Consider the following 24,506-nt stretch of genomic DNA (forward strand, 5'->3'; position numbering starts at 1 on the left):
GACTTACCAGAGTGATTGGGCGAGGTCTGTGTGACCTTAGCTCAAGGGGAATACGATGAGGACTGGGTGTCCCGAGCTGTGTGTTCAGGACTGGGTGTCCGGGACTATGTGTCCTAAGGTTTAAATACCTAGCCGCCCTAACCAGACGTACAGTTGTCACAGCAACTGGAACTGGTCCAATAAATCATTGTCTTCAGCGAGTCACTGGTTTCATCTTCCCTTCCCTTTACTTACTGTTACTCCTTGTGAAGTCATTGTATGTTCGCACTATCTTTTGTCTTCACTGAGTGACTGCGTGTTCTGTGTGGCTTCACAATATCTTCCTACCTGATCCTTACTACATTGCTTCTATTAGTCATTATGCTTTCACTCTATTGAATACTTGACTATGGCTTGCCTAGTGTAGTCTACCTTCCGCTGCAGGGTAATAGGTTTATTTCTATCGTTTGTCTTCATAACTTCCATGTTTTAAAGACTTTCATAAAAATTGCCTATTCACCCCCCTCTAGTCGATATAACGCACTTTCACCTACAATCAGCCACCCTACCCGCCTCATCATCACCACTGAGACTCATCCATAGTACCCCAACTCCACAACAAACTGAAAGCATAAAATTTCCATCGGACACACTAGCAAAGCTACTTAAACCACTAGAAGGGCAGACTACCTAAACCCACATTGTGACCCATCTTCAAGGAACATGACAACACATTCATGTTGCTAGCTGACTTGGCTACCCTGTGGACCCAAATACACCGACAAGTAGAGAGTATCCTTCATGGTTGGCTACAAGGGCCATTATCATCTCCCATTGCTCTCAATCCAGTGACTCCAACTTAAGGAACCATGCTAAATAGTTGACCACACCCGTGAATGACAGAACGACATACAACTCTAAGTATGGCGACAAGCTTCAAGAAAGAAATGTGGGTTTGCGTCGATCGAAACTCCTACAACCAATCACCGTACACGTATCATCATCACCACTGAGGCTCCTCTAAGGTTTAGCTCCAACTCCACGACAAATGACAAGCATGAAATTGTCCATTGGACACAATGACAAAGCAAACTACCTAAACCACCGGTTAGTCAGACTACCTAAACCCACAACGTGATCCCCCAGGGAGGATCTAGGAGGTTCCATAGCATCGTCTCTAAAAATGCAAATAATTTGTACTATGTCCTTAATACCAATTTTCCAACAACTTAATGTCATTTCAGGACTGATGTTGGAACTATGATGATGCTTAGACCAGATTATGCTACCTATAGGGTAAATTTTCACAAAATTGAATAGTGGTACCCCCATACCTGAGGTCCTAGGTCGCCATTGTCTTGACCCTGCTCATGGCCATCATCATTGCAAAACAAAAGGACTTTAGGGCCACTTTGGATCATATGAATATGGAAATGATGGAATAGAAAAAATGCAGGAATTGGATATCACATAGCATGAGATCCTAGAGGATTTCAATATACAAGAATCCTACAATAAGTGATTTTGGATGTTGCAAACTAAAAACACACGGAAATTGTAGAGATTGAGGAGACAGGGTAGAGAGATAGAGTGAATGTGCATTGAGCTTCTCAAAGCAAAAAAGAAAAGGAGGTTTCAGCTCATGTTGGAATTCCCTATGGAGTGGGAGGCATGGTAGTGGATTCCACAAGAATTTAGTATCCCCAATCATGTGATCAAAATGGATTTCGGAAATCCTTAGGATTCAATCATCTAAATTACTACCAAAATCCTACAATCCAGAGGTTTTCTTAATAAAGGCACCTAAAGGGCATCTTAGATCTGATCAATATCAAGGAAAACATAAATCAGTGCAATGGATAGACAACTTTACACAAAAAGATCAGTAAAAATAAAATTCCATTGAAACTTGTACTAGCCTTCTTCTTCCTCCGATTGTATGCCACCCGCTGGAGATTGGAAATTTTAGTGATGCAACGGTAAAGAAAAGGGACATCTGCAAATGCCATTGCCATAGTAGGTTTTGAAGGCGGCAATAGTCGCTCGCCCTTGAGAAGAGATCTAAACATTGCTGAAGCAACATCGGTTGAAGCATCATCCCACGTGATACATGCTTGCAGAAACCGATTTAGAGGATTGCAGAAACCAAACCATACCGCAGAACAACATGGAAGAAGATATCAAAACTAATGGTCAGTCAATAGCTCTCCTTGAAAGACATACCAACTATCAAGATCTAAAAGGAACCAACATATATGTGGACACAAAATCTCACAGGTCCTTCATCGGCATCGGATCTAGCATCGTTGACGTAGGGAGGGACCGGAAAGATCTTATTTCAACCCTCCATCACCGCCACAACCTTGTCGATGTCACCAGGGAAACAAAAACCTAAATTAAAAAAAATAAGATGGTCGGATCCTCACTGAGTGGTGGAGCCAGGATTTAAGAAAACCCCAGGCCAATTTTCTTTTGACGACATGGAAAAACTTTCGCATTTACTACCCAAAATAACCGTGTAAGCGTTCTAATAAAACTTTAGCACTTATAGATGCTACATTTTTTCAATTAAATTACAGTTCAACAATACATGTAAGACTTCACACAATTTTTTTTGAATTGAATTTCAGTTCAATGCAGTCCCAGTGTTAAATACGATCTACAAAAAGTTTAGTATTAAATACTTCTGTTATTCAGTATATATGCACTACAAATAGAGTTTTGATCAAAAATTTACCCAGCTAGCAACCGGTAGGACCGCAGGAGCACAACGGCCTCGTCCCAAAGCAGATGACGCTCGGGGCGCAATGGCGGTTGGGCTCGCCGCTCGTGCCCTGGACTATGGAGGCCAGGAGCTCGGTGTCGATGGACGACGGCGGACTTGCAGCAGCACAAGACGACATCGCGGAAGATGGGGGGCAGTGTGGGACGACGTTCACTGATCAGAGGATTGGTAGGACATTTTGGTTGTGGCCGGTGCTGATCCCAGTTCCTGGATGGGCTGAGCCCTCGACTCAAAAATAAAGGACGGGCTGAACCCTGGGCTCATATCAAAATACCGTTTCTAAATATAAGTTTTTTTTAGAAATTTCAATATGAATTATATACGGTCTTTTTAGATATTTCAATATAGACTATATGCGATCATTTTAGAGATTTCAGTATAAACTATATATGAAACAAAATGAGTCCTTATTGAAATCTCTAAAAAGACTTATATTTAGGCCGCGTTCGACACTCCACCGCTCCTTCAAATCCAAGAATCTACGGAGCAGCTGTTAGCTCGCTCCAGGGATTATAACTCCAGCTCCGTCCGCTCCAGGAGCAGAGCGGAGCGGAGCGGAGGGCCACCGAACGCGCCCTTAGAAATGGAAAGAGTATATAGTTAATACTCCTTTCATTTCTAAATATCGGTGTTTCTATAGATTTTAATGCAGACTACATATGAATGTATATAGATATGTTTTAGAGTATAGTCAAAAACTCTACACCCCGGCCGGAGCCGTGCGCCCAGCTCCGCCTTTGTCCCCACCTCTTTTGCCGGCGACGAGGCTGCCGGACCGGGAAGAGGAGGGGGCCGAGGCGGCCGCGTGTAAGGAAGTTGAGGCGGCCGCGGCTAGGATTGGGTCAAAAAGTCCTTTTAGTGGCGGCAAAAGAATGTGCAGGAAAGCTAAAAAGAGGAAAAATCTTCTCAAAAGAAAAGCTAAAAAATGGAAAAACTTGGGTAGCAAAGGACTTTTGTTCCGGAGGCGACCGAGTGCGTGGTGGGGAGGATGACGTGGCAGGCTTTGGGAGTACTAGTTTACTTGGCTGGCTCGATCAGCTCCGCTCTACGTGCTCAGTAAGTCAGTCGTCGCCTACACTTGGGGAATTTGTTGGTGTTCCTGTGTGAGCTGCGGGGAGGATACCTGCGGGCTTTGATCCGGCGAGGCGAGGCTGGACCTGCGCCAACCGGCTGCTTCTGCTTGCCATGGCCGGGATCGACGACGGCGGGGCCGCCGCCGCCGCCGCCGCGCAGCTGGTGCAGGTGCGTCTTCCTCGTCTCCTCTGACCGATCTGCCCACCCGTGGCGGCGATTGGCTGCCTTCTGGCTTCTGCTGCATGCCTGTGTGGGATTTGTTCTTAGAATCGCTGGTAGCGCTCGCGATTGCCTTGGTGGAACTGGAATCGATTTGTGTATCCATAAGTTCATCTAAAAATTAATTACTGTAATAGTACTCTTTTGACCCTTTCCTCTTCCGGACCTGATCACCACCGACAGATTATTATTTTTTTAGCCAAGAACGTTTTTTCTCATTCAGCTTTCGCGATGCTATGATTGGGGATCTACATGATGAAAAGTTGCAACGATTCAGTAGGATATAAGTACCATTTGCAAAAACAAAAAATCTTTTTACTCTGCTAATGTACTGGCACTTGTCCCTCTGCAGAAGCTGATAATATGTGGAGTTCCAGAAGAGCAGCAACATCAAGAAGGCTTGCTCATGTATTTGGAGGAGCGCAAGGATAAGGTTTCCGAGATCACGGCGGCCATCTTGTCAGCAGGTACTGATTTAATGGAGTCATCAAAGAAGGATGAAGACAGCAGCAGCAGCAGCAATGCTTACAGTGAGAGCCTGTTGTGGTTGCAGTGGATGATGTTCCGCAGAAACCCAGATGCAATGCTTCATGACATGGAGCTTAGCTCTGAGGATAACCGTGCTGTCTGCGGGACTGTCTGGGGGCAGAATGGCGTTGCTTACCGCTGCCGGACCTGCGAAAGTGACCCCACATGCGTGATTTGTGTTCCGTGCTTCCAGAATGGTAATCACAAGGATCATGATTACTCCATCCTTGAAACAGGTGGTGGGTGTTGTGATTGTGGGGATGCTACTGCTTGGAAGCCTGAAGGGTTCTGCTCGAGGCATAAGGGGGCCGAACAAATTAAGCCTCTTACCGAGGAGCTTGCGAGTTCCGTAGGGCCTGTGTTGGACGAGCTGTTGCTGTTCTGGAAGGAGAGGATATGCGTGCCTCATGCAAAGGCTGATGATTATTGCAAGAGGGTTGCCCAAGAGTTGACGGTTTCTGTCGCTGACATGCTGCTTCGCTTCTGCGCATGTAGTGAAAGCCTTCTAAGTTTTGTGTGCCAAAGGATCCATGAGTCCCCTGGTCTCTTGGATGCATTGATGAGGGCAGAGAGGATACTGGACAAGAAAGTTGTGATCAAATTGCATGAGTTGCTTTTGAAGCTTATCGCTGAACCGGCTTTTAAGTATGAGTTTGCCAAAGTTTTCATACAGTACTACCCTGTTGCATTTTCTGAAGTTATTAAAGGGGGCAACGACTATGTGCTGGAGGAGTATCCACTGATACCAGCCTTTTCTGTCCAAATATTTACTGTGCCTGCGCTGACTACAAGGCTTGTGCGCGAGCACAATTTGTTGGGTACTCTCCTTGAATGTTTGACAGCTCTGTTTCTTTCTTGCGTTGGTGAGGATGGTCGTTTACAGGTATGTTTAGCTTCCTCTTTCTGTCGCTCAAAAAGTTTGATGCTTATGCCTTATTATCTAGCCACTATGCACTGATGGGATATTGTTACTTTTCGAGCATAATTGCTATATTCTGTCAAAGCTGCTGGTACAATTCGCGGTGAACATATTTCTCTTACCCGTTAATGGTAACAACAACAGGTAAAAAACAGAGCATAGGCCCTGAATGTGGGCTTGTCATCAAACATTAACACGCCTAGCATCTCTTCGACTATTGACAAGAGAACTCCCAAAAAATAACTATGCACAAGAGACCACAAGATAAATAACATTTCCACGTACTTGGATTTCTGATAAATGTTTGTTCAGTATATATGTTGAAAGATCCCAGGAAGATTTTAGAGTGATAGGCAACTTAGGAAGCATAGTTTGGTTTCTCTTGGGTATTCTGCAGCGATGTATATAACAACTTAATATATTGTGATTTGTACAGAGTAATGTGATTTCATATGGTCACAGAAATGTTTCTACTTTGTTATTTGCAGACGAGCAAATGGGTAAATTTGTATGATGCTTCTTTTAGATTATTGGAAGATGCGCGCTATGTCCTGAGACATGAGGAGGTTTCCATGTATGTTGCTTCTGAGAGGCCTGACCTGACAAGTTCATGGGTTAAGCTGTTGTTACTTGTGCAAGGAATGGATCCTCAGAAGAGAGTGACGAGTATTCATGTTGAAGATGAGAATGAGAATCTGTCTGCGCCTTTCGTGCTAGGTCACTATCTTGGGGTCATTCAGAGTCTTTTGATGACGGGAGTATTTTCTTCTCTTGGGCAACAAGAGTCAACAAGTGTTACCATATGCTCCACTACGATAAAAGGCATCGAAAGTGTTGAGAACCGGCGGCTTGCAAAAGTTGGAAGGGTCTCCCAGGAGAACTCGGTATTCAATTTGAGTACCAGAGAGAGTTCTTTGAACAGGGAATTACTGGCCCCTGCTGCCTGTTTAATTCGTCAGTGCTTGAAAGCTATTGGTAGCTGGCTGGAACAGATTGGTGAGGTGAGCGTGAAGGTAAATGAAGGATCCCAACTAGATAATGTTTCAGATTATTATGAAGTGATTGGTCCTCCTATTCAAGAGTCCGACAACATGTTGCTGATAGGTCAAGGGGGGATGCCTCAAGTTGGTAACATCACAGGAAAGGGAAAGATGCAAGAAACTAGCAGTGCACCGGATGTACAGTTGCACACTGAAAATGCCATTGCCGCTACTCTGACTGGTGGCAACCTTCTATATGCTCACCCAGATTCAGGAACTGATGAACAACAAGGTATACTCAGCAAGACAGGCTGGCATCATGTTGTCTCTGATGTCAGTTCACAAGAAACGTCTTTTCATATCCCTTTACACCGTATGCTTTCATTACTATTGCGGGAAGCAATGAAGAAATGTTCCGGAGAGGATGCCAAAACAGAGGAATGTTCGGTTGTGCGGTCCAATGAGTTCTTCTCTCAGGTACTTGGAGGTTGTGAGCCTCATGGGTTTGCTTCAGTTGTGATGGAGCATCCATTAAGAGTTAGAGTGTTTTGCGCACAAGTGCGTGCCGGAATGTGGCGTAAGAATGGTGATGCACCTACACTAAGTGCTGAGTGGTACCGCTCTGTGCAATGGTAATCTCTTGGTGAACTCGAATGATTTTCTATTCAACTTACAGTCCTGAAGTTGTACTGATTACCCGTCTTTCCAGGTTTGAACAGGGCTTGGAGTCGGATTTGTTTCTGCTTCAATGCTGTGGTGCATTATCTTCTCCAGAGTTCTTTGTGAGGACCATTCAAGAAAGATTTGGTCTGTCAGATTATACATCTCTGGATCTCACTCAACAGAATGAGTAAGCCCCAAGTTGTTTTATTATGGCGTATCGACTTGTTTTGCCTGAATATTTTTGTTTAAATGTTGAACAATTTTCTTATGCTTTTTCAGGTATGAGCCGGTTCTTATACAAGAAATGCTAACCTTGATTGTGCAACTAGTCAAAGAACGCAGATTTTGTGGGTGTTCCACAGCAGACAACTTGAAGAGAGAATTGATTTATAAATTGGCTGTTGGAGATGCCACCCATAGCCAGATTGTGAGGTCTCTTCCCCGTGACCTTTCGTCAAGCGAACAACTTCAAGATGTTCTAGATTCAGTCGCAGTTTATCCTGATCCATCTGGAAAGAAAAAGGTTTTAATCCTTGAAATTATACTACATGCTTCTGCAACTTGCTTTTTATGTTTGAATGAATACGTGACTAATAAGAAAGATTATATCACAGGGCAAGTATGTGCTTCGCGAAGCATTCTGGAAGGAATTGGACTTGTATCACCCGCGTTGGAGTTCCAGGGAATTACAGGTTGCTAAGGAGAGATATTGCCGTTTTTGCAAAGTTTCTACTCTTGGCGCTCAACTACCTCAATGGACTAATGTTCTTAGCCCTCTGCGGAGTATTTCTAAGATTGCCACCTCCAAAGCTGTCCTTCAAATTGTTCGTGCTGTTCTCTTTTATGCTGTTTACACCGACGCATCATCAGTATCACGTGCCCCTAACAATGTTCTTGTGACTGGTCTGCACCTGCTTTCGTTGGCACTTGACATATGTGAATCAGAGAGTCAAATTTCGGCGGACCAGTACGGGATGGACATAGTGCAGCATGATGATGAATCGTGGGTTGTTCTGTCATCGGATGAAAAAGAGGCTTTTCCCATATTGACCTACTCTACAGAACTAGTCTCCCCAGAGACTGACAAACTAAAGAAGGATAGCATGCTAACCTTGCTTGTTTCACTGATGCACAAGGAAAAGAATGACAGCACCTTTTCTGGATGCAATATTCCTTCTCTAGTTGAGACCTTGTTAAAGAGATTTGCCAAGTTAAGTAAGCAGTGCATGTCTGCAGTAAGACAACTGGCACCACAAGTACTCCCATCCATTCCAGATCATGCCAGCGCCAAACAGAATTTAGGATCTCCAGATTCGACGGGAAAACACCAATGCGAAGCTGCAATCATGGTAAGAGTTTAACTTAACAAGTTTACTAGTCTAATTATATTTTCAAGCCATCTTGAATTCCAGCTTCAGTTAAAATTCAAAAACAGGGTCTTTGTTTGGATGTGCTCACAACATAATTTTTTTCTAGGATAGAAACGCTAGGTGTATAGTTTCCTCGATTAGCTATTGAATTTGCGTTTTGGAATTTGTTAATTCATCTACAGTTTGCCCTTCCTACTTGCTTGTTAATTCTGACCTTTTCTCAATACTGGATTATGTGCTAGTTTCTTATCTGAATCTGCATGTCTTAGGCAAAAATGGGAGCAGAGCAGTCAAAACCTGCTGAAAGTATGAAGTCCTCAGGAAATGAATGGCATGACGTTCCAACATTTGAGCCAGATGCGCCCAAATCAACTGCCGTTGAGACGCGGCCAGTTTGCTCTCTGTGCCAGGATTCGGATTCCAAAAGTCCACTCTGCTGTTTGATTCGTCTTCAGGTGATAATCTTCTTGTCTTGACAATGGCTTACTTTATCCAGTGATGCTCTATGGCAATATCAACATGAACTGGTGATTCTCCTTGCGCAGTATTTTGACTACTTAAAGTACCTTTGTCTATCTCATGTTCAATAGCATGCCAATAGGACTAGCTAGAATATATTTTTATGTATTATATGTTGGTGGTATAGTATTCTTGCTTGTTCTATGATACAGAAATCCGAGCTTGCAGCTTTTGTTGAGATGGTAAATCCGTCCATCAGAGGAGGGAAAATCAATTGATTCCTCAGGGTGCTAGGTCTTCTATTTGTCAGGGATACACCATAGAACCTTCCTTTGTTACAGCATGGAAATGACACATTTCATGTTTTCCCAACTGGATACACTTTACTATGCAAGTGATTACTTTGGACTTACAAAAATAGCATATGATGCAAAATCTGTCGGTTTCATAAATGTAGCTTACCAAGTCAACTTTGGGACTCAAAATAGTGCATGTGCAATAAAACATGTACAAGTTGTTCTGCTTGATGGCTCACTGATGCAACTTCTCTCCTACTCTACTAACTGAAACTTTTCAGAGTGCCATGGAAACTATGATGGCAGAGACTGTTGAAGATGGTCAGACACCAAGATCAGTTGCAGAGTTTGCTTCCAAGGTACTCTCCCATGTCAGTTCCACAAGCTCGCTGAAGTTGCCGGCTGTTCAAGTTCTTGAGGATAAACTCGAGGCGGAAAGACGGGGTGCATCTGCACTCCGGGAAGAAATCGGTGCCCTGAAGAAGCAAGCAGAAAGGGTTGATGCGGTCATCGCCAAAACCCAACAGGAGATGAAGGAAGTCAGGAAGAAGCAAGCCGAGACTGACCAGATTCTTCAGCTTCTGTTACGCAGATCTCAGGGTAACCCCACTTCTTAGTCTCTGTTGAGACTGTGGTTCTACTGGGTATATCAGTGTATGTCGAACTTATTTGAACTCGTTGTGTGAACCACTTCGTATCTTGTGTATATCTTGAATAAAACGTGAGTTGAATGCTGGATGTATGTGACATTCAGTATTGGGATGTACTGTACTATTGTGTTGGGCTATGCAATGCATGATGCTTCTGATTGCCATTTGGTCGATCGATGTTGCTTCCACGCTCCTGTGTGGAGCTCCCAGCTGATCAGCTGCATGCAGCAAGGCCCCTCCCTCCCAACCCTAGCCACCCCTCCTCCTCACCCCCCTCCCTCTTCCCTTCCTCGCCGCCGCCTGAGGCAGCCGTCGGGCAAGCCCGGGGCGCCAAGGATGGTGGCGGCGGGGCCTCGGTTGCCCTGCCTCTGCGTGGGGAACCTCGGATCTGGAGCAGTGGCTTCATTGGCAAGGCACGGCTGGCTAGCAGCTGTGCGGGCAGTGGATCTGGCGTCCCGCCCGCGTGGGGCGGCAGGATTTGGTGGTTGTTGGTGGCCGGCGGCGGCTTCTGCGGTACCCGGTGCGGCGATCTGGCGCCTCCCCTCCTCCCTTGTTCTGCGTGCGGGCCAGCCTGGTCGGGCCACGCTTCCTCGGGTCGCCGGTTTTGTACAGGAGGCGCTGCTGGTGGCGGGGATCTATTTCAGGCGAAATCCCTGGTTGGCCGGGCCGCGTCGACGGCGACGCCCGAGGGTGCCGTTCCCCTCCTTGGAGGCGTTGGTATGGACTGATCCCCTCACTTCCCCTTCCCCTAGGTCTTTCGGGCGAAAGCCCTAACTTTGTTGGGCGGCGACGGCGCTCACGGCGTCGTTCCCTCCTTGGAGGCATCGGTATGGACTGATCCCCTCACTCCCCCTTCCCCTAGGTCTCCGGGCAAAACCCCTAACTTTGTTGGGCGGCGACGGCGCTCAAGGACGCCATTCCCTTCTTGAAGCCGCCGCTTTGAAAACCTTGGGGCTGGGTGGCGCTTGTGGGTGGTGGTGTGGCCCTATCCTAGCATGGATACGCGTCCGTTGCTTGGAGATGGACTCGCGTAGGTGGAGGTCGTCGTTTGGCGTCATGGTGGCGTCGATGGCGGAGGCACCTGCCAAGGTTGGCACCTCAATCTGCTCTAAAGATGGACCAGTGGAAGATGGCGGCGACAACACATGTGAGTGCGTCGGACCGGTTTGTGCCCCGAACCCGGTATGTGGCTCGGTCAGGGCCTCCGGCTTTAGATGTTAGGCTTAGGTGAGAGGTCTGGATATTTGGCCCAGCTTGCACCCCTTCATTATATGGATTGAAGTAACGGCAGATATTGCCAAGACGACGGATTCAGACATATTATTATACTATTTTATAAGGTCTTCAAGAATAATCAATAAAATAGTCACATATATTTTCTAAATGCATGCAGAGGCCAAAGGTCATCCTTCTTTTCTTTAAGAAAAAGGTTGCACGCAGCAAACACGCATGTGGCCACCATATGCTGCTGCCTTTATCTTGTTTCCCATCCACTCATCTCCTCCATATAGACTCCTCGTCCTCGTTCTATCCAGACTTCCAGAACCAAGGCAAAATCCCCAATGTGTGCTTCTCATCCTCCATTGCGCCGACGAGGACACCATGACACGACACCGTTGGGATGCCACAGCATACCCCATCGGTGCACAGCTGCTGCAGATCTCCTGAGCGCAGCTCAACTGCAACGCATAGGATGGAGTTCAGTTGTAATGACCTAAAATAAATATATGCTACTCCCTCTGTCCTATAATGTAAGATGTTTTTTAACACTACACTAGAGTCAAAAAACGTCTTACATTATAGAACGGAGGGAGTAATATTTAGTGTAATAATCGGATTTTGTACTGAGATTATTTCTCAAACTACCATGGCAAAAAAGAGAAAGAATAGATATATACAAAACGTCACTAAATTATACTCCCGCCATTTCTCCAATAAGTATTTTCAGATGAAGAGAATATGAGCAAAGCATATTGTTGCCTAGTTTGTAAAATATCCGGGCAACGGATAGGAGATGGATAGACACTGTACTAACCAGGGTAGTGTAGGAGGTTGGGTAACCTCACCTGAGTAAGGGCCGGTTATTTTGCTGGCTTCTAGAATAAGCTGAAATACACTACCTCCTATCCAGCTTATTCTTGACCACGAATCAAATTTATTTATTTAGAAAGCCTACTAATTAAGAGTTGACTAGTAGGCTTCTAAAAAAAATTTGGTTGGACTTTTAGAATAAGCTAGATAGGACTGGTCCTAAAGTCGATCTAATCAACCCGCATTCCTTTAATTGGTAGCTTCAACAGGTGTCCCGCTCTCCTTTACCCATGTAGCCTTTCGACGACACGGCGTAAAACACATTGCATACATTTGATTCAAGGAAAAAAGTAAAGCGTCTTATAATTTGGAGGCAAGGGTGTAATTAAAAAAATATTTTATAATGAATCTAATAAATTAAGTTTGGTTTTACAGATGTTAATATATTTATAGACTCAGTGAAAGTGACAATCCTAAAACTTCAATTATTTTAAAACGCAGAGAGCACTACACGATTACAAATTCAGATAAGATAACTAAAAGTAATTAAATCCAAATAACATATGCAACTGATTATTGCACATCATCGAGAATGTCCTCGCTATAGTACAATTCTACACACGCTCCCCCTCACAAATCTGATTATATATTCAGCTCAAAGGGCATTGTAGTCTTTTCGTCCTGCCAACGCACAGGGAGGTTGGCAGGTTGCTGCTGATGGCCAATCGTCAATGGGCCCGGCCCAATAAGCCCGCGGAGCGGGGGCGAAGCGGCCAAGCCGGAGCCCGACGCGGCTGTCTCCGCCGGAGACGGAGACTGCCTGAGTAGGTTAGGGTTGTGGGCGTGTGGGCTCGCCGGCGTCGGAGAAGATGCCGTTGTGCGGGGTGTTTAGAGGGATGGTCGGGCTGGCGACGCCGGCCGCGGGTGGCCGGAAACGGCGGTTGGGCCAGTGCCAGCGGGCACGCCTGTCGCCTAGTGGTGGTGGAGGCGGGCGGAGATGGACGGCAGTGGGTGGGGTCGGGTGGGCTCGAGCGCGACAGCGGCTACCTCGCATCTCATTCAGGTTTCTTTCAGCTTCATGGTGAAAAATATTGCTGCACATTCCTAAGTTTTTTTTGCACAATTGTTGGGCTTGACATATATATGTAGAGACCACAAAGGATTAGTCAAACTGTATTTATTTCATTTTGTGTCCAGATGGTATGCAGACCTTAAGTTTCAAGCCGTTAAGGCCAAAATGGATGCAGCTGAGGTTCAGTTCACCCCACTGTATCTCTCAGTTAGCAGCTTCAAAGCAGAGGTACAGAGTTCAGGGCCGGGTGCGTCTCCCACTGATGTGGGGAACCTTCAATCCAAATCATGGCCACACGTTGTTCAGCCTCGATATTTTTCGATCGATGATAAGGTGACTGACACATTCCCTGCCTGAACCTTGACACCAAACAGAATTGTCCAGTTAGCACCCTTATTTTTTGGTCTTCTCAACATGCTGATTCTTCTTTCGGCCTTTCACTTGCAGGGACAAACCATGCAAGCCAATATACATCACACACAGAGATAAAAATGTGTTTCAAAGAGCGGCTAGTTGAAGGGCAAGTTTATGCATCGCCAGATTCTGAAGTTTCTGAAGTAAAGCACTGAAATTTCATCACCTGTCGTAATGGCTTGACGATGTACGTTGGTGGATGAGATAGACGGAGATGCTGTCCAGCCATTGACCACCGAGGTCTGAAAGATACCCCTTGGATCTCACACCAAGATAGTCTCCTGGTGTTTGTTAGGACGCATCTCCGCTAGTCCTTGAGCTACTCCCATCCAAGGCATGGTGGCACAAAACAATTTCCTTATCCTGGCAGTGGCAGTAGCTCTCTATTCTATTAATTGGTTGGTTGGTCACAGATTGCTCCACTTGCTACATAGCATAAACAAACCCTATGCTTTCGTGGAACTATAACTTTCCGGTGGATACTACATCTTTAAGTTGAGAGATTTATGATTGCTTTGAACCAGCGACCGTTCAACTTTCATTCTTTGACTATCCTTTGCCCTGAGTTGTTTCGTGTGCTGTTTATTTTGCGATTAGCATTACTCCCGGGGGTGGCATGTCACATATTTTCGTCCACTAAAGCACTCGGCGAGTGCATGCTCAATCTCTCATCACTTGTGCCCACCAAAAGCGCCATAACTGCTGCTGCTCGGGCCTTCATCTCGCCCATGGCTTTGATTTCTCTTCCCACATGAGCTCGGCCTTCCTGTTGAGGTAACCATGCATCCCCCCTTCTCTTCTTTTCGATCTCCTTTATCTAGTTGATTCGGTTGGATATGCTCTGTGTATCCATTCTTGGGCTTGAATCTTTTAAGGCTTAGCTTCTGCCCCAAATTTTGCCAAGGGGTTCCCCTGAAGTCAGTTTTTTCATCCACAATCACCATACTGTGTGTTTTCGAGTGACAGCAATTGAGGTTTTCCTGCTTGGATTGTTTTGTTTTTAGACTTTTAAAAAGTATGATTTCGAACCTAGTGAGAAGAGTAGACCACTTTTTAGGGGAAACATCAAAATAAAAGGCAAGTTGTCCACCAATTTCTTTTGTAGATGTGGAATCATCATTCAGGACTGTTGCTCCACAGGTCAAAAAATTGGACTGTTGCTCCATGTGTTTCCTCTTGGTGTGAATTTGTCAAGCACAAATGTATACTAATGTTTACTTGATTTCTTTCCTAAACGTTCTGTTTGTACGTTCTGGATCTTCCCTTGTGAGATATATATTGGCTACTTCTATTGAGCTAAATTCTCGCACTCTTTTCTTCTTCTTCTTATTTGCACTACTATTGGAAAGAAATTATTGAGCCGGCTTTGTCTATATCTGTCTTCTGGTACTGTTCTCAACTTTCGGTGATGCCAGGAACTTCACTTTACTAAAGTTCTTCAATTGTTAGTGGTGTTCTCTTACTCAGACACATGGATGTTCTGCCTTCTATCAATGAGCTTTTGTTCAAATTGCATGATTCAGTTTACTTAATTATCAACTTCTTTTTTGCCGCGATTTCAGGTTTTGTGGCTCTCTAGGTGTGCCTTCTTCATTAAACAATAGCACGATCCTAAGATCCTCAATTTTCCCGACGTTTCCTTACCCCAAAGTCCAAGAAAATAACAATGTTCTTGCTCTATACAACTGCCCCCCTGTAGCACATTGATGTAAGGGAGTCCCCAATTATTTTATCCTGGTACACCAATCACCGCAATGGTGCTCCCAACCTTACCGGTTACCCTCACATTCCTCACACTGTTAGCCCTCTTGTCGATTGCCAAGGCGGCTGATAACAACTCCACAACCTCTGGCCTCATCCTCCTAAACTGCGGAGAATCTACCCAAGACGATGATGATGGTGGTCGTTCTTGGGATGGGGACACCGGCTCCATATTCGCGCCATCAATGAAAGGAGATGCAGCCATTGCTTTAGGTCAACCCCCTTCACTCACCCCCAGGGTTCCTTATACAACTGCACGCATCTTTACTTCAAATTACACCTATTCCTTCCCTGTCAGTCCAGGCCGAATGTTCTTACGCCTATACTTCCTTTCAACTGCTTACGAATACTATGCTGTCTCAGATGCCGTCTTCGGAGTCACGGCACGGAATCTTGTCCTCTTAAAAGACTTCAATGCTTTGCAAACAGCTCAGGCGATCACTTCTGCCTACCTTGTGCGTGAATTCTCGGTGAATGTTTCTTCAGGCAGCTTGGACCTCACCTTTGCACCATCAGCACATCAGTATGGGTCTTATGCATTTGTGAATGGCATTGAGATTGTGCCCACGCCTGACATCTTCGCAACACCTGACATAAGATTTGTCAGCGGTGATAACACATCTCCATTCACATTCGACGCTGACATGAGCCTCCAGACTATGTACCGGCTCAATGTTGGGGGCCCAGCCATTTCCCCGAAAGGTGACTCGGGCTTTTACCGCTCATGGGCCAATGATGCCCCATACATACTTGGTGGCTTTGGGTTGACCTTTTGGAAAAATGATAATTTGACTATCAGTTATACATCTAGAGTGCCGAATTACACCGCCCCAGTTGATGTCTATGGTACAGCTCGGTCCATGGGGCCAACTGCACAGATCAACCTGAACTACAACCTTACATGGATTTTACCGGTTGATGCGGGTTTCTTTTACCTCCTAAGGTTTCATTTCTGTGAGATTAAGTATCCTATTACCAAGGTGAATCAGAGGTCGTTCTTCATCTACATCAACAACCAGACAGCGCAGGAGCAAATGGATGTCATCTTCCGGAGCGGAGGAATCGGTAGACCAACATACACTGAATATGTTATCATGGCTATTGGTTCTGGTCAGGTGGACATGTGGATTGCACTTCACCCTGATCTTTCAAGTAAACCACAGTATTCTGATGCAATACTGAATGGTCTCGAGGTCTTCAAGCTACAGAATTACGGACCGAGCAATCTTGCTGGGCTCAATCCTCCACTTCCGCAAAAGCCTGATGTGAATCCTAATAGGCTATCTAGCGGTGAAAGAAAAACCAAAGGTGGCATACAAGCAACCATCGGTGGTACTGCTGGTGGTTTTGCTTTATTGTTGATTGCCCTTTTCAGCATGTGTGTTATCTACAGACGGAAGAAGGCAGCGAAGAGTCCCGGCAAGACCGACTATGGACATGTGAAGCATCCAACTAAATGCATAAAGTCTACATGTGATCTTGTACGTCATTTCTCATTTGCTAAAATTCAAGTTGCCACCAAAGACTTTGATGAAGCACTTATCATCGGCAGAGGCGGTTTCGGGAATGTCTACATCGGCGATATAGATGGAGGGACAAAGGTGGCGATCAAGCGATGTGACCAGAAATCCCAACAAGGCTTTCATGAGTTCCAGACTGAAATCGAGATGCTGTGCAATTTCCGCCATCGCCACCTTGTGTCTCTGATTGGCTATTGTGAGGAGAAGAATGAGATGATTCTGGTGTATGACTACATGGCTCATGGAACACTGCGTGAGCATTTGTACAACACCAGGAACCCACCACTGCCGTGGCAGCAGCGCCTTGAGATTTGCATCGGTGCAGCCCGAGGACTGCATTACCTCCACACCGGCGTAGAGCAAGGAATCATCCACCGTGACGTCAAGACCACCAACATCCTACTGGATGATAGGTTAATGGCAAAGGTTTCCGACTTCGGTTTGTTTAAGGCTAGTCCAGACATTGGCAACACCCACATGAGCACTGCTGTTAAGGGCACCTTTGGATATCTTGATCTGGAGTACTTCCGGCAGCAGCGTCTCACCAAAAAATCAGATGTGTACTCCTTCGGGGTTGTGTTGTTTGAGACCCTGTGTGCGCGCCCTGTGATAAATACTGAGCTCCCTTATGAGCAAGTGAGCTTGCGTGACTGGGTGGTATCTTGCCGAAAGAAAGGTGTACTCGAGGAGATTGTTGACCCCTGTGTTAAGGAGGAAATCACCCTTGAGTGCTTCAGGATATTTGCAGAGATAGCGGAGAAATGCGTTGCTGATCGTAGCATAGATAGGCCATCAATGGGTGATGTACTTTGGAACCTTGAGGTCGCACTCCAGCTTCAGGATAGTGCAAGCTACAACACCAGCTGTGCTGAGGGTGCATCATCTCTTCAGATCAGCGGAGTGCATTCAGGCAAACCATCAACCAACTCAACAATTAGCGTTGCAGCACAGGAAGCCATATTTTCAGATATTGCACATCCAGAAGGCCGATAAAAGCAAAACACAGGTCAGTATTTTTTTTGTATGATCTTTTTGTAGTTACCTTACAACTGCTATTCTGTTAGCTGGTGACCATGCACAATACTATCAGATAATTTAGTTTCCTCATATTAGATTTCTCTACTGGCCACTGACATAGTGACATCTCAAAATACGTCCCAGGTTGCTTTGATATTTTTCTACATATGTGATCGCCAAGGTTGTCTGGTGCTTCAGTAATCTTGATGCAATATTATACCAAGCTATCAAGGATAAACGGGGGATCTGAATTAGACATATTACCTGATTTTAAAGCATTCTCCCTTCTCCGAGTCAATGAAGAACTCACCAACAGTGTAATCAATCTAATTGGGGTTAGGAGGGTGCCCAGTGGATATCCAGTGTCATCCATTGTGATTCTTAGCGTCTTATCCAGGTTTTTCAGAGGCCGCGATTGTGATGGCATGGACCAGAAGTCGATGACGCCACGGAGGCACCCGCAGCCTCATCGATGCAACGGGACGCCAGATATATGGAGCTAGTGGGGCCATAATTACAGAGTGAAAGCTAGGCATACGTTCTTTTAGATAGTATGCTTATCCCACAAAATTCCTAAGAATTGTTGAATTGAATGCCCACCTACACTCAGAACTTTTCACATTCAACCAAACATTTTGTTGGCCCATTCATATCTTGCAACTTCTGCAACTTCTGCAATCCTCGATTCTGCACTTTCATGTTCACGTGTTCTTCTTTATCGTTAGGATTTTATTCATGTGACCCGGTGTAACGGTGGGGTCCATGGTCAGCGACCCAGACCAGACAGGAGTCGAACCAGCCGAGGCGGGACCGAGCCAGGAGGAGTAGTCGAGTCGTGTGGGTGTACTTAAGGGCCAAGTGTGGCCAGTTGTAAGGCATGATATGAGTTAATCGAATTGAACGGAGAGAAGCTGATCTTCCTCCTCCTTATCCCCTTCCTCTTCCTCGTCTCATCTACCTCCCCTGCTCGCTCCCCTCCTCAGATCCGTAGCCTAGATCGGTTCCCTTACATCTGGTATCAGAGGTCCAGCCCGTCGATCTGGAGACCGCCTACCCCAAGCCACGTTACCATACGAAGCAGGCGCAGCAAGTGGCGGCGATGGAGGAGCAAATCGCGGCCCTCGCCAAGGCCGTCCACGACGGGCGGTTGGCCAACGAGGCCCGCCTCGATGCGATCCAGCAGTCGTTGGAGTTGTGGAAGCCTGCGGTCACTCATCTTCAGCAACAAGTCGACGAGCTGCACACGCAAGTGGGGCGCATCGCGCTACACCCGATCCTGGCGGCGCCTCCGGATCCGATCCCGGAGGGCGACGCGGTGGTGCGACCGGCTTCCGCGTCCGACACCGCCGAGCACCACGGGCCTTTAGGCCACGACGAGATCAACACCACCGGGGGCGTGGCACATGGGGTGGTCACCACCCAGTTGCCGCCTCCGGTCAAGGGTAAGTCCTTGGCCGATCCCCATGCTCTAGTTGTTGTTCGTGCATCTGATTCGCCCATACTGCATCAGATCGACCCGCCCATGCCACATTTCCCCAACCGGTCGTTGCCTAAACTTGATTTTCCGGCGTTTGACGGGGAAAATCCGCAATTCTGGAGGACCAGATGCGAGAAATACTTTGATGTGTATGGTGTGCAGCCAGATTTGTGGGTCCGCGTCGCTACCTTACACTTCACGGGTAGTGCTACGCTGGCTGCAACTTCAGGAGTCTAGGAGTGGATCGATGCACTGGGATGAACTCTGTGTAGCCTTAGGCACGAAATTTGGGAGAGAGCAGTATCAGGTGCACCTTCGGCAGTTCCATCTGCTGAAACAAACTGGCACAGTGCACGAGTACATGTTGCAATTTGAGGAAATCATGCATCACTTGTTGGCGCATAACCCTGCTTTTGATCCTGTGTTTTTTACCACACAATTCTTAGAAGGGCTTAAACATGAGATTCGCGTGGGTGTGTTATTACATCAACCAAAGGACTTGGACTCCGCCTTCTTGTTGGCTTCCTTGCAGGAGGAGGTGCTGGAAGCGATTCCCCGTCGAGATCATCAGCGACAAGAGGGCGGGGGGCCGCGCATACCACCTCGTCCCATCGGGGTCGTCGGCGCGCCGCAGCCACGCCAGCAACCACCAGGCGTGCCGGTGGCCGCAGAGGATCGCCAGGGCCAGGAAGCAGCAAATGCTCCAGAGCGGGCAGGCCGCGGAGACGATCGCGTGGCGGCGCTCAGGAATTATCGCCGCGCCCGCGGGCTCTGCTTCAAGTGCGGCGAGCGGTAGGGGCAAGGCCACCAATGTGCGCCCACCGTCCAGCTCCACGTCGCCGAAGAGCTCTTGGAGCTACTGCAAGTAGAGTACCCAGAGCAGCAGCATGACGACGAAGGCCAGGAGGAGGTGTTAATGTCTATCTCCAAGCTGGCCACGACAGGTCAAACCACACCATGCACAGTGCGGTTGCTGGGGCGAATCGAGGGCGTTGAGGTGCTGATTCTCGTCGACTCAGGAAGCTCGCATAGCTTCCTGAGTGAGCAAAGCGCTGCGAGAATGCAAGCTGCAGTGCAGCCGCTGGCTCCAGTACCGATGAAGATAGCCGATGGGGGCACACTATCATGCACATGCATACTGCCGCGATGCAAGTGGAAGACACAGGGGCAAGTTTTTCAGTCTGATCTACGAGTGCTATCTCTAGGGTGCTATGACATGGTCCTTGGAATGGATTGGTTAGAGCAATGTGGACCTATGTGGGTGGACTGGACTAACAAAACACTGCAGTTCATCCATGAGGGCAAAGAGGTGTTGTTAACAGGGATTCAATCTTGACTGCAGTCAGTTCCCGAGGTGTCACCTGCTTAGCTCAGAGCTACGGAAGCTGAAGGCGATATTCTCCATTTCGTGACTTTGTGTGCAATGGCGCAAGAGGAGATCGACAAGGGAAAACTTCCAACTGAAGTATAGGCAGTGCTCGATGACTTTCAAGTGGTCTTTACAGAACCAACATGGCTTCCTCAACATCGGGATTGGGATCACTCTATCACACTGTTGCCAGGGGCCAAACCAGTTAACATCCGGCCATACCATTACACTCCGGAGCAAAAGACAAAGATCGAAACCCAGGTTAAAGAAATGTTGAAGGCTGGATTAATCACCCCAAGCATCAGTCCCTTCTCATCGCCAGTGCTATTAGTCAAGAAGAAAGATTTGACCTGGTGGTTCTGCGTTGATTTTAGACATCTAAATGCCATTACAGTCAAGAACACATATCCCTTGCCAATAATCGACGCATTGCTCGACGGGCTAGCAGGATCCAAGTGGTTCTCGAAGCTGGACCTGCGAGCAAGATACCACCAGATTAGACTGCAACCTGAAGATGAAGAAAAGACAGCATTTAAAACGCATCAAGGGCACTTTCAGTTCCGTGTGCTTCCTTACGGAGTGACAGGTGGACCAACCACGTTTCAAGGAGGCATGAACACAATGTTTGGACCACCGCTGCGCAAGGGGGTTCTAGTTTTCATGGACGATATCCTGATGCACTCAGCCACCTTCTCTGGCCATCTTCTGCTGTTGCGCCAAGTGCTCTCCATACTGAAGGCAAACGACCTACGAGCGAAACTCTCCAAATGCACATTCGCACAGAACAGTATCTCATACTTGGGGCACCAGATTAGCGAGGCAGGAGTTGTTGGAAATATGCCCTAGAGGCAATAATAAATTGGTTATTATTATATTTCCTTGTTCATGATAATCGTTTATTATCCATGCTAGAATTGTATTGATAGGAAACTCAGATACATGTGTGGATACATAGACAACACCATGTCCCTAGTAAGCCTCTAGTTGACTAGCTCGTTGATCAATAGATGGTTACGGTTTCCTGACCATGGACATTGAATGTCGTTGATAACGGGATCACATCATTAGGAGAATGATGTGATGGACAAGACCCAATCCTAAGCCTAGCACAAGATCATGTAGTTCGTATGCTAAAGCTTTTCTAATGTCAAGTATCATTTCCTTAGACCATGAGATTGTGCAACTCCCGGATACCGTAGGAGTGCTTTGGGTGTGCCAAACGTCACAACGTAACTGGGTGGCTATAAAGGTACACTACAGGTATCTCCGAAAGTGTCTGTTGGGTTGGCACGAATCGAGACTGGGATTTGTCACTCCGTGTAAACGGAGAGGTATCTCTGGGCCCACTCGGTAGGATATCATCATAATGTGCACAATGTGATCAAGGAGTTGATCATGGGATGATGTGTTACGGAACGAGTAAAAGAGACTTGCCGGTAACGAGATTGAACCAGGTATCGGGATACTGACGATCGAATCTCGGGCAAGTATCGTACCGCTAGACAAAGGGAATTGTATACGGGATTGATTTAGTCCTTGACATCGTGGTTCATCCGATGAGATCATCGTGAAGCATGTGGGAGCCAACATGGGTATCCAGATCCCGCTGTTGGTTATTGACCGGAGAACGTCTCGGTCATGTCTGCATGATTCCCGAACCCGTAGGGTCTACACACTTAAGGTTCGATGACGCTAGGGTTATAGGGAAAGTATGTACGCGGTTACCGAATGTTGTTCGGAGTCCCGGATGAGATCCCGGACGTCATGAGGAGTTCCGGAATGGTCCAGAGGTAAAGATTGATATATAGGAAGTATGGTTTTGGCCACCGGAAGTGTTCCGGGCATCACCCGTAGTGTACCGGGACCACCGGAGGGGTCCGGGGGTCCACTAGGTGGGGCCACCAGCCCCGGAGGCCTACATGGGCCAATAGTGGGAAGGGACCAGCCCCTAGGTGGCTGGGGCGCCTCCCACCAAGGCCCAAGGCGCCTCCAAGAGGGGAAGGGGGCAAACCCTAGGGCAGATGGGCCCTAAGGCCCACCCTAGGTGCGCCTCCCCCTCCTCCCCTTGTGGCCGCCTCCCAGATGGGATCTAGGGGCTGCCGCCACCCCTAGGGAGGGAACCCTAGGTGGGGGCGCACCCCCTCCCCTCCCCCTATATATACTTGAGGTATGGGGGCTGCCCAACACACGATTTGCTCTCCCTGTTGGCGCAGCCCTACCCCTCTCCCTTCTCGTCTCTCGTAGTGCTTAGCGAAGCCCTGCTAGAGTCCCGCGCTCCTCCACCACCACCACGCCATCGTGCTGCTGCTGGATGGAGTCTTCCCCAACCTCTCCTTCTCCCCTTGCTGGATCAAGGCATAGGAGACGTCACCGGGCTGTATGTGTGTTGAACACGGAGGTGCCGTCCGTTCGGCACTAGGATCATCGGTGATTTGGATCACGACGAGTACGGCTCCATCAACCCCGTTCACTTGAACGCTTCCGCTTAGCAATCTACAAGGGTATGTAGATGCACTCTCCTTCCCTCGTTGCTAGACTTCTCCATAGATTGATCTTGGTGATGCGTAGAAAATTTTGAATTTCTGTTACGTTCCCCAACAGGAGTCTCAACACTCCCTGACAAGATTCAGGCAGTGACAACTTGGCTGCAGCCAGCATCACTAAAGGAGTTGCGCGGGTTCCCGGGGTTAGCCAGGTACTATCGTAAATTTGTGCGAAACTTTGGCATCATCAGCCGACCTCTCACAGATCTTCTCCGCAAGAACTCACTGTTCGTCTGGACGAACGTCACCGAAGAAGCATTCCAAGAACTCAAACGCGCTCTCATCCAAGCCCCGGTGCTGGCATTACCGGACTTCTCGAAGCAGTTTGTGGTGGAGACTGACGCAAGTGCTACCGGAGTGGGGGCAGTCCTAATGCAAGAAGCACATCCCGTCGCTTACTTGAGTAAGGCACTCTGTCCGCGGAACCTGGGCCTCTCAGCATACGAGAAGGAATGTTTGGCACTGCTGTTGGCAATCGACCATTGGCGACCATACCTCCAACACTAGAGTTTCTGATCCGCACCGATCAAAAGAGCCTGGTCGATCTCACTGATCAGCGCTTGAATACCCCAATTCAACAGCGCGCGTTTACCAAATTGGTGGGGCTACAATTTTGTATTTAGTACAAGGCAGGACTCCTAAACCGAGCCGCAGATGCATTATCGAGACGTCGACATGAGCAACATTCAGAGCTGAATGTCGTGTCAGTGTGCAGACCAGTGTGGCTGGACGCTATTGTTGCCGGCTATCAGAAAGATCCAATTGCGCGGCAGAAACTAGCGCAGCTAGCAATAAATCCGGAGGTCGAGAGTGGTTTCACCTTGCAGGAAGGTGTGATTCGCGAGCACGACCGCGTGTGGATTGCTGAGGACAAAGACACACAGCAGTCTATCATGAAATCGCTGCACGACAGTGTAGTGGGGGGGGGGGGCACTCGGGATTCCACGCTACATACAATCGAATCCGACGACTCTTCTCATGGAAAGGGATGAAAGAGATGATCAAGACCTTCGTCCGCTCTTGCTCCATTTGCCAACAAGCCAAGACAGAGCGCAAATCGCCAGCAGGACTACTACAGCCCTTACCCATTCCTAAGAAACCGTGGGCAGTCATATCACTGGATTTCATCGAAGGATTGCCAGCATCAGGTGCCTTCGATGTGCGTCGACAAGTTCTCGAAGTACGCACACTTCCTGCCGCTCAAGCACCTGTTCACAGCCTTGCAAGTCGCAAAAGTGTTCATGCGGGACATATACAAGCTGCATGGCTTACCCATGGCCATCATCTCTGACCGTGACCGCATCTTCACAAGCAACATTTGGCAAGAACTCTTCAAACTCTCACAAACACAGTTGCGCCTCAGCTCATCGTATCACCCCT

The 24,506-nt window shown here is 47.3% G+C and overlaps 2 protein-coding genes across 3 annotated transcripts; both read left to right on the top strand.

Moving 5' to 3' along the window:
• The first annotated feature begins 3,721 nt into the window (after positions 1–3,721).
• On the top strand, positions 3,722–10,086 carry LOC123060129 (E3 ubiquitin-protein ligase PRT6). Its single transcript, XM_044482701.1, has 8 exons — positions 3,722–4,006; positions 4,410–5,468; positions 5,993–7,116; positions 7,194–7,334; positions 7,427–7,670; positions 7,762–8,496; positions 8,787–8,972; positions 9,554–10,086. Exons 1-8 carry the CDS (start codon positions 3,950–3,952, stop codon positions 9,887–9,889), a joined length of 3,882 nt encoding a protein of 1,293 aa, XP_044338636.1. The 5' UTR covers positions 3,722–3,949; the 3' UTR covers positions 9,890–10,086.
• Positions 10,087–12,653: 2,567 nt separating this feature from the next.
• On the top strand, positions 12,654–18,562 carry LOC123060130 (receptor-like protein kinase FERONIA). Of its 2 annotated transcripts, none has more exons than XM_044482703.1 (5): positions 12,654–13,016; positions 13,151–13,358; positions 13,473–15,413; positions 15,564–17,726; positions 17,882–18,562. In XM_044482703.1, the coding sequence occupies exons 3-4, from the start codon at positions 15,194–15,196 to the stop codon at positions 17,711–17,713; spliced, it is 2,370 nt and encodes a 789-aa protein (XP_044338638.1). In that variant the 5' UTR covers positions 12,654–13,016; positions 13,151–13,358; positions 13,473–15,193; the 3' UTR covers positions 17,714–17,726; positions 17,882–18,562. The 2 variants fall into 2 exon arrangements, with proteins under 2 accessions (XP_044338638.1, XP_044338637.1); XM_044482702.1 differs by having other exon boundaries at positions 13,473–14,213; positions 15,002–17,726.
• Positions 18,563–24,506: the final 5,944 nt, after the last annotated feature.

This window comes from Triticum aestivum, chromosome 3A (assembly GCF_018294505.1).
Source record: "Triticum aestivum cultivar Chinese Spring chromosome 3A, IWGSC CS RefSeq v2.1, whole genome shotgun sequence".
Classification (NCBI taxonomy): Eukaryota; Viridiplantae; Streptophyta; class Magnoliopsida; order Poales; family Poaceae; genus Triticum; species Triticum aestivum.

What these genes read in the sequence shown, in the direction of transcription:
- LOC123060129 (XM_044482701.1), top strand. Translation starts at nt 3,950, where the DNA reads ATGGCCGGGATCGACGACGGCGGGGCCGCCGCCGCCGCCGCCGCGCAG. An exon ending in CCGCCGCGCAGCTGGTGCAG is followed by an intron (nt 4,007 to 4,409) that starts GTGCGTCTTCCT and finishes GTCCCTCTGCAG; the next exon opens with AAGCTGATAATATGTGGAGT. An exon ending in GTGAGGATGGTCGTTTACAG is followed by an intron (nt 5,469 to 5,992) that starts GTATGTTTAGCT and finishes TGTTATTTGCAG; the next exon opens with ACGAGCAAATGGGTAAATTT.
- LOC123060130 (XM_044482702.1), top strand. Translation starts at nt 15,194, where the DNA reads ATGGTGCTCCCAACCTTACCGGTTACCCTCACATTCCTCACACTGTTA.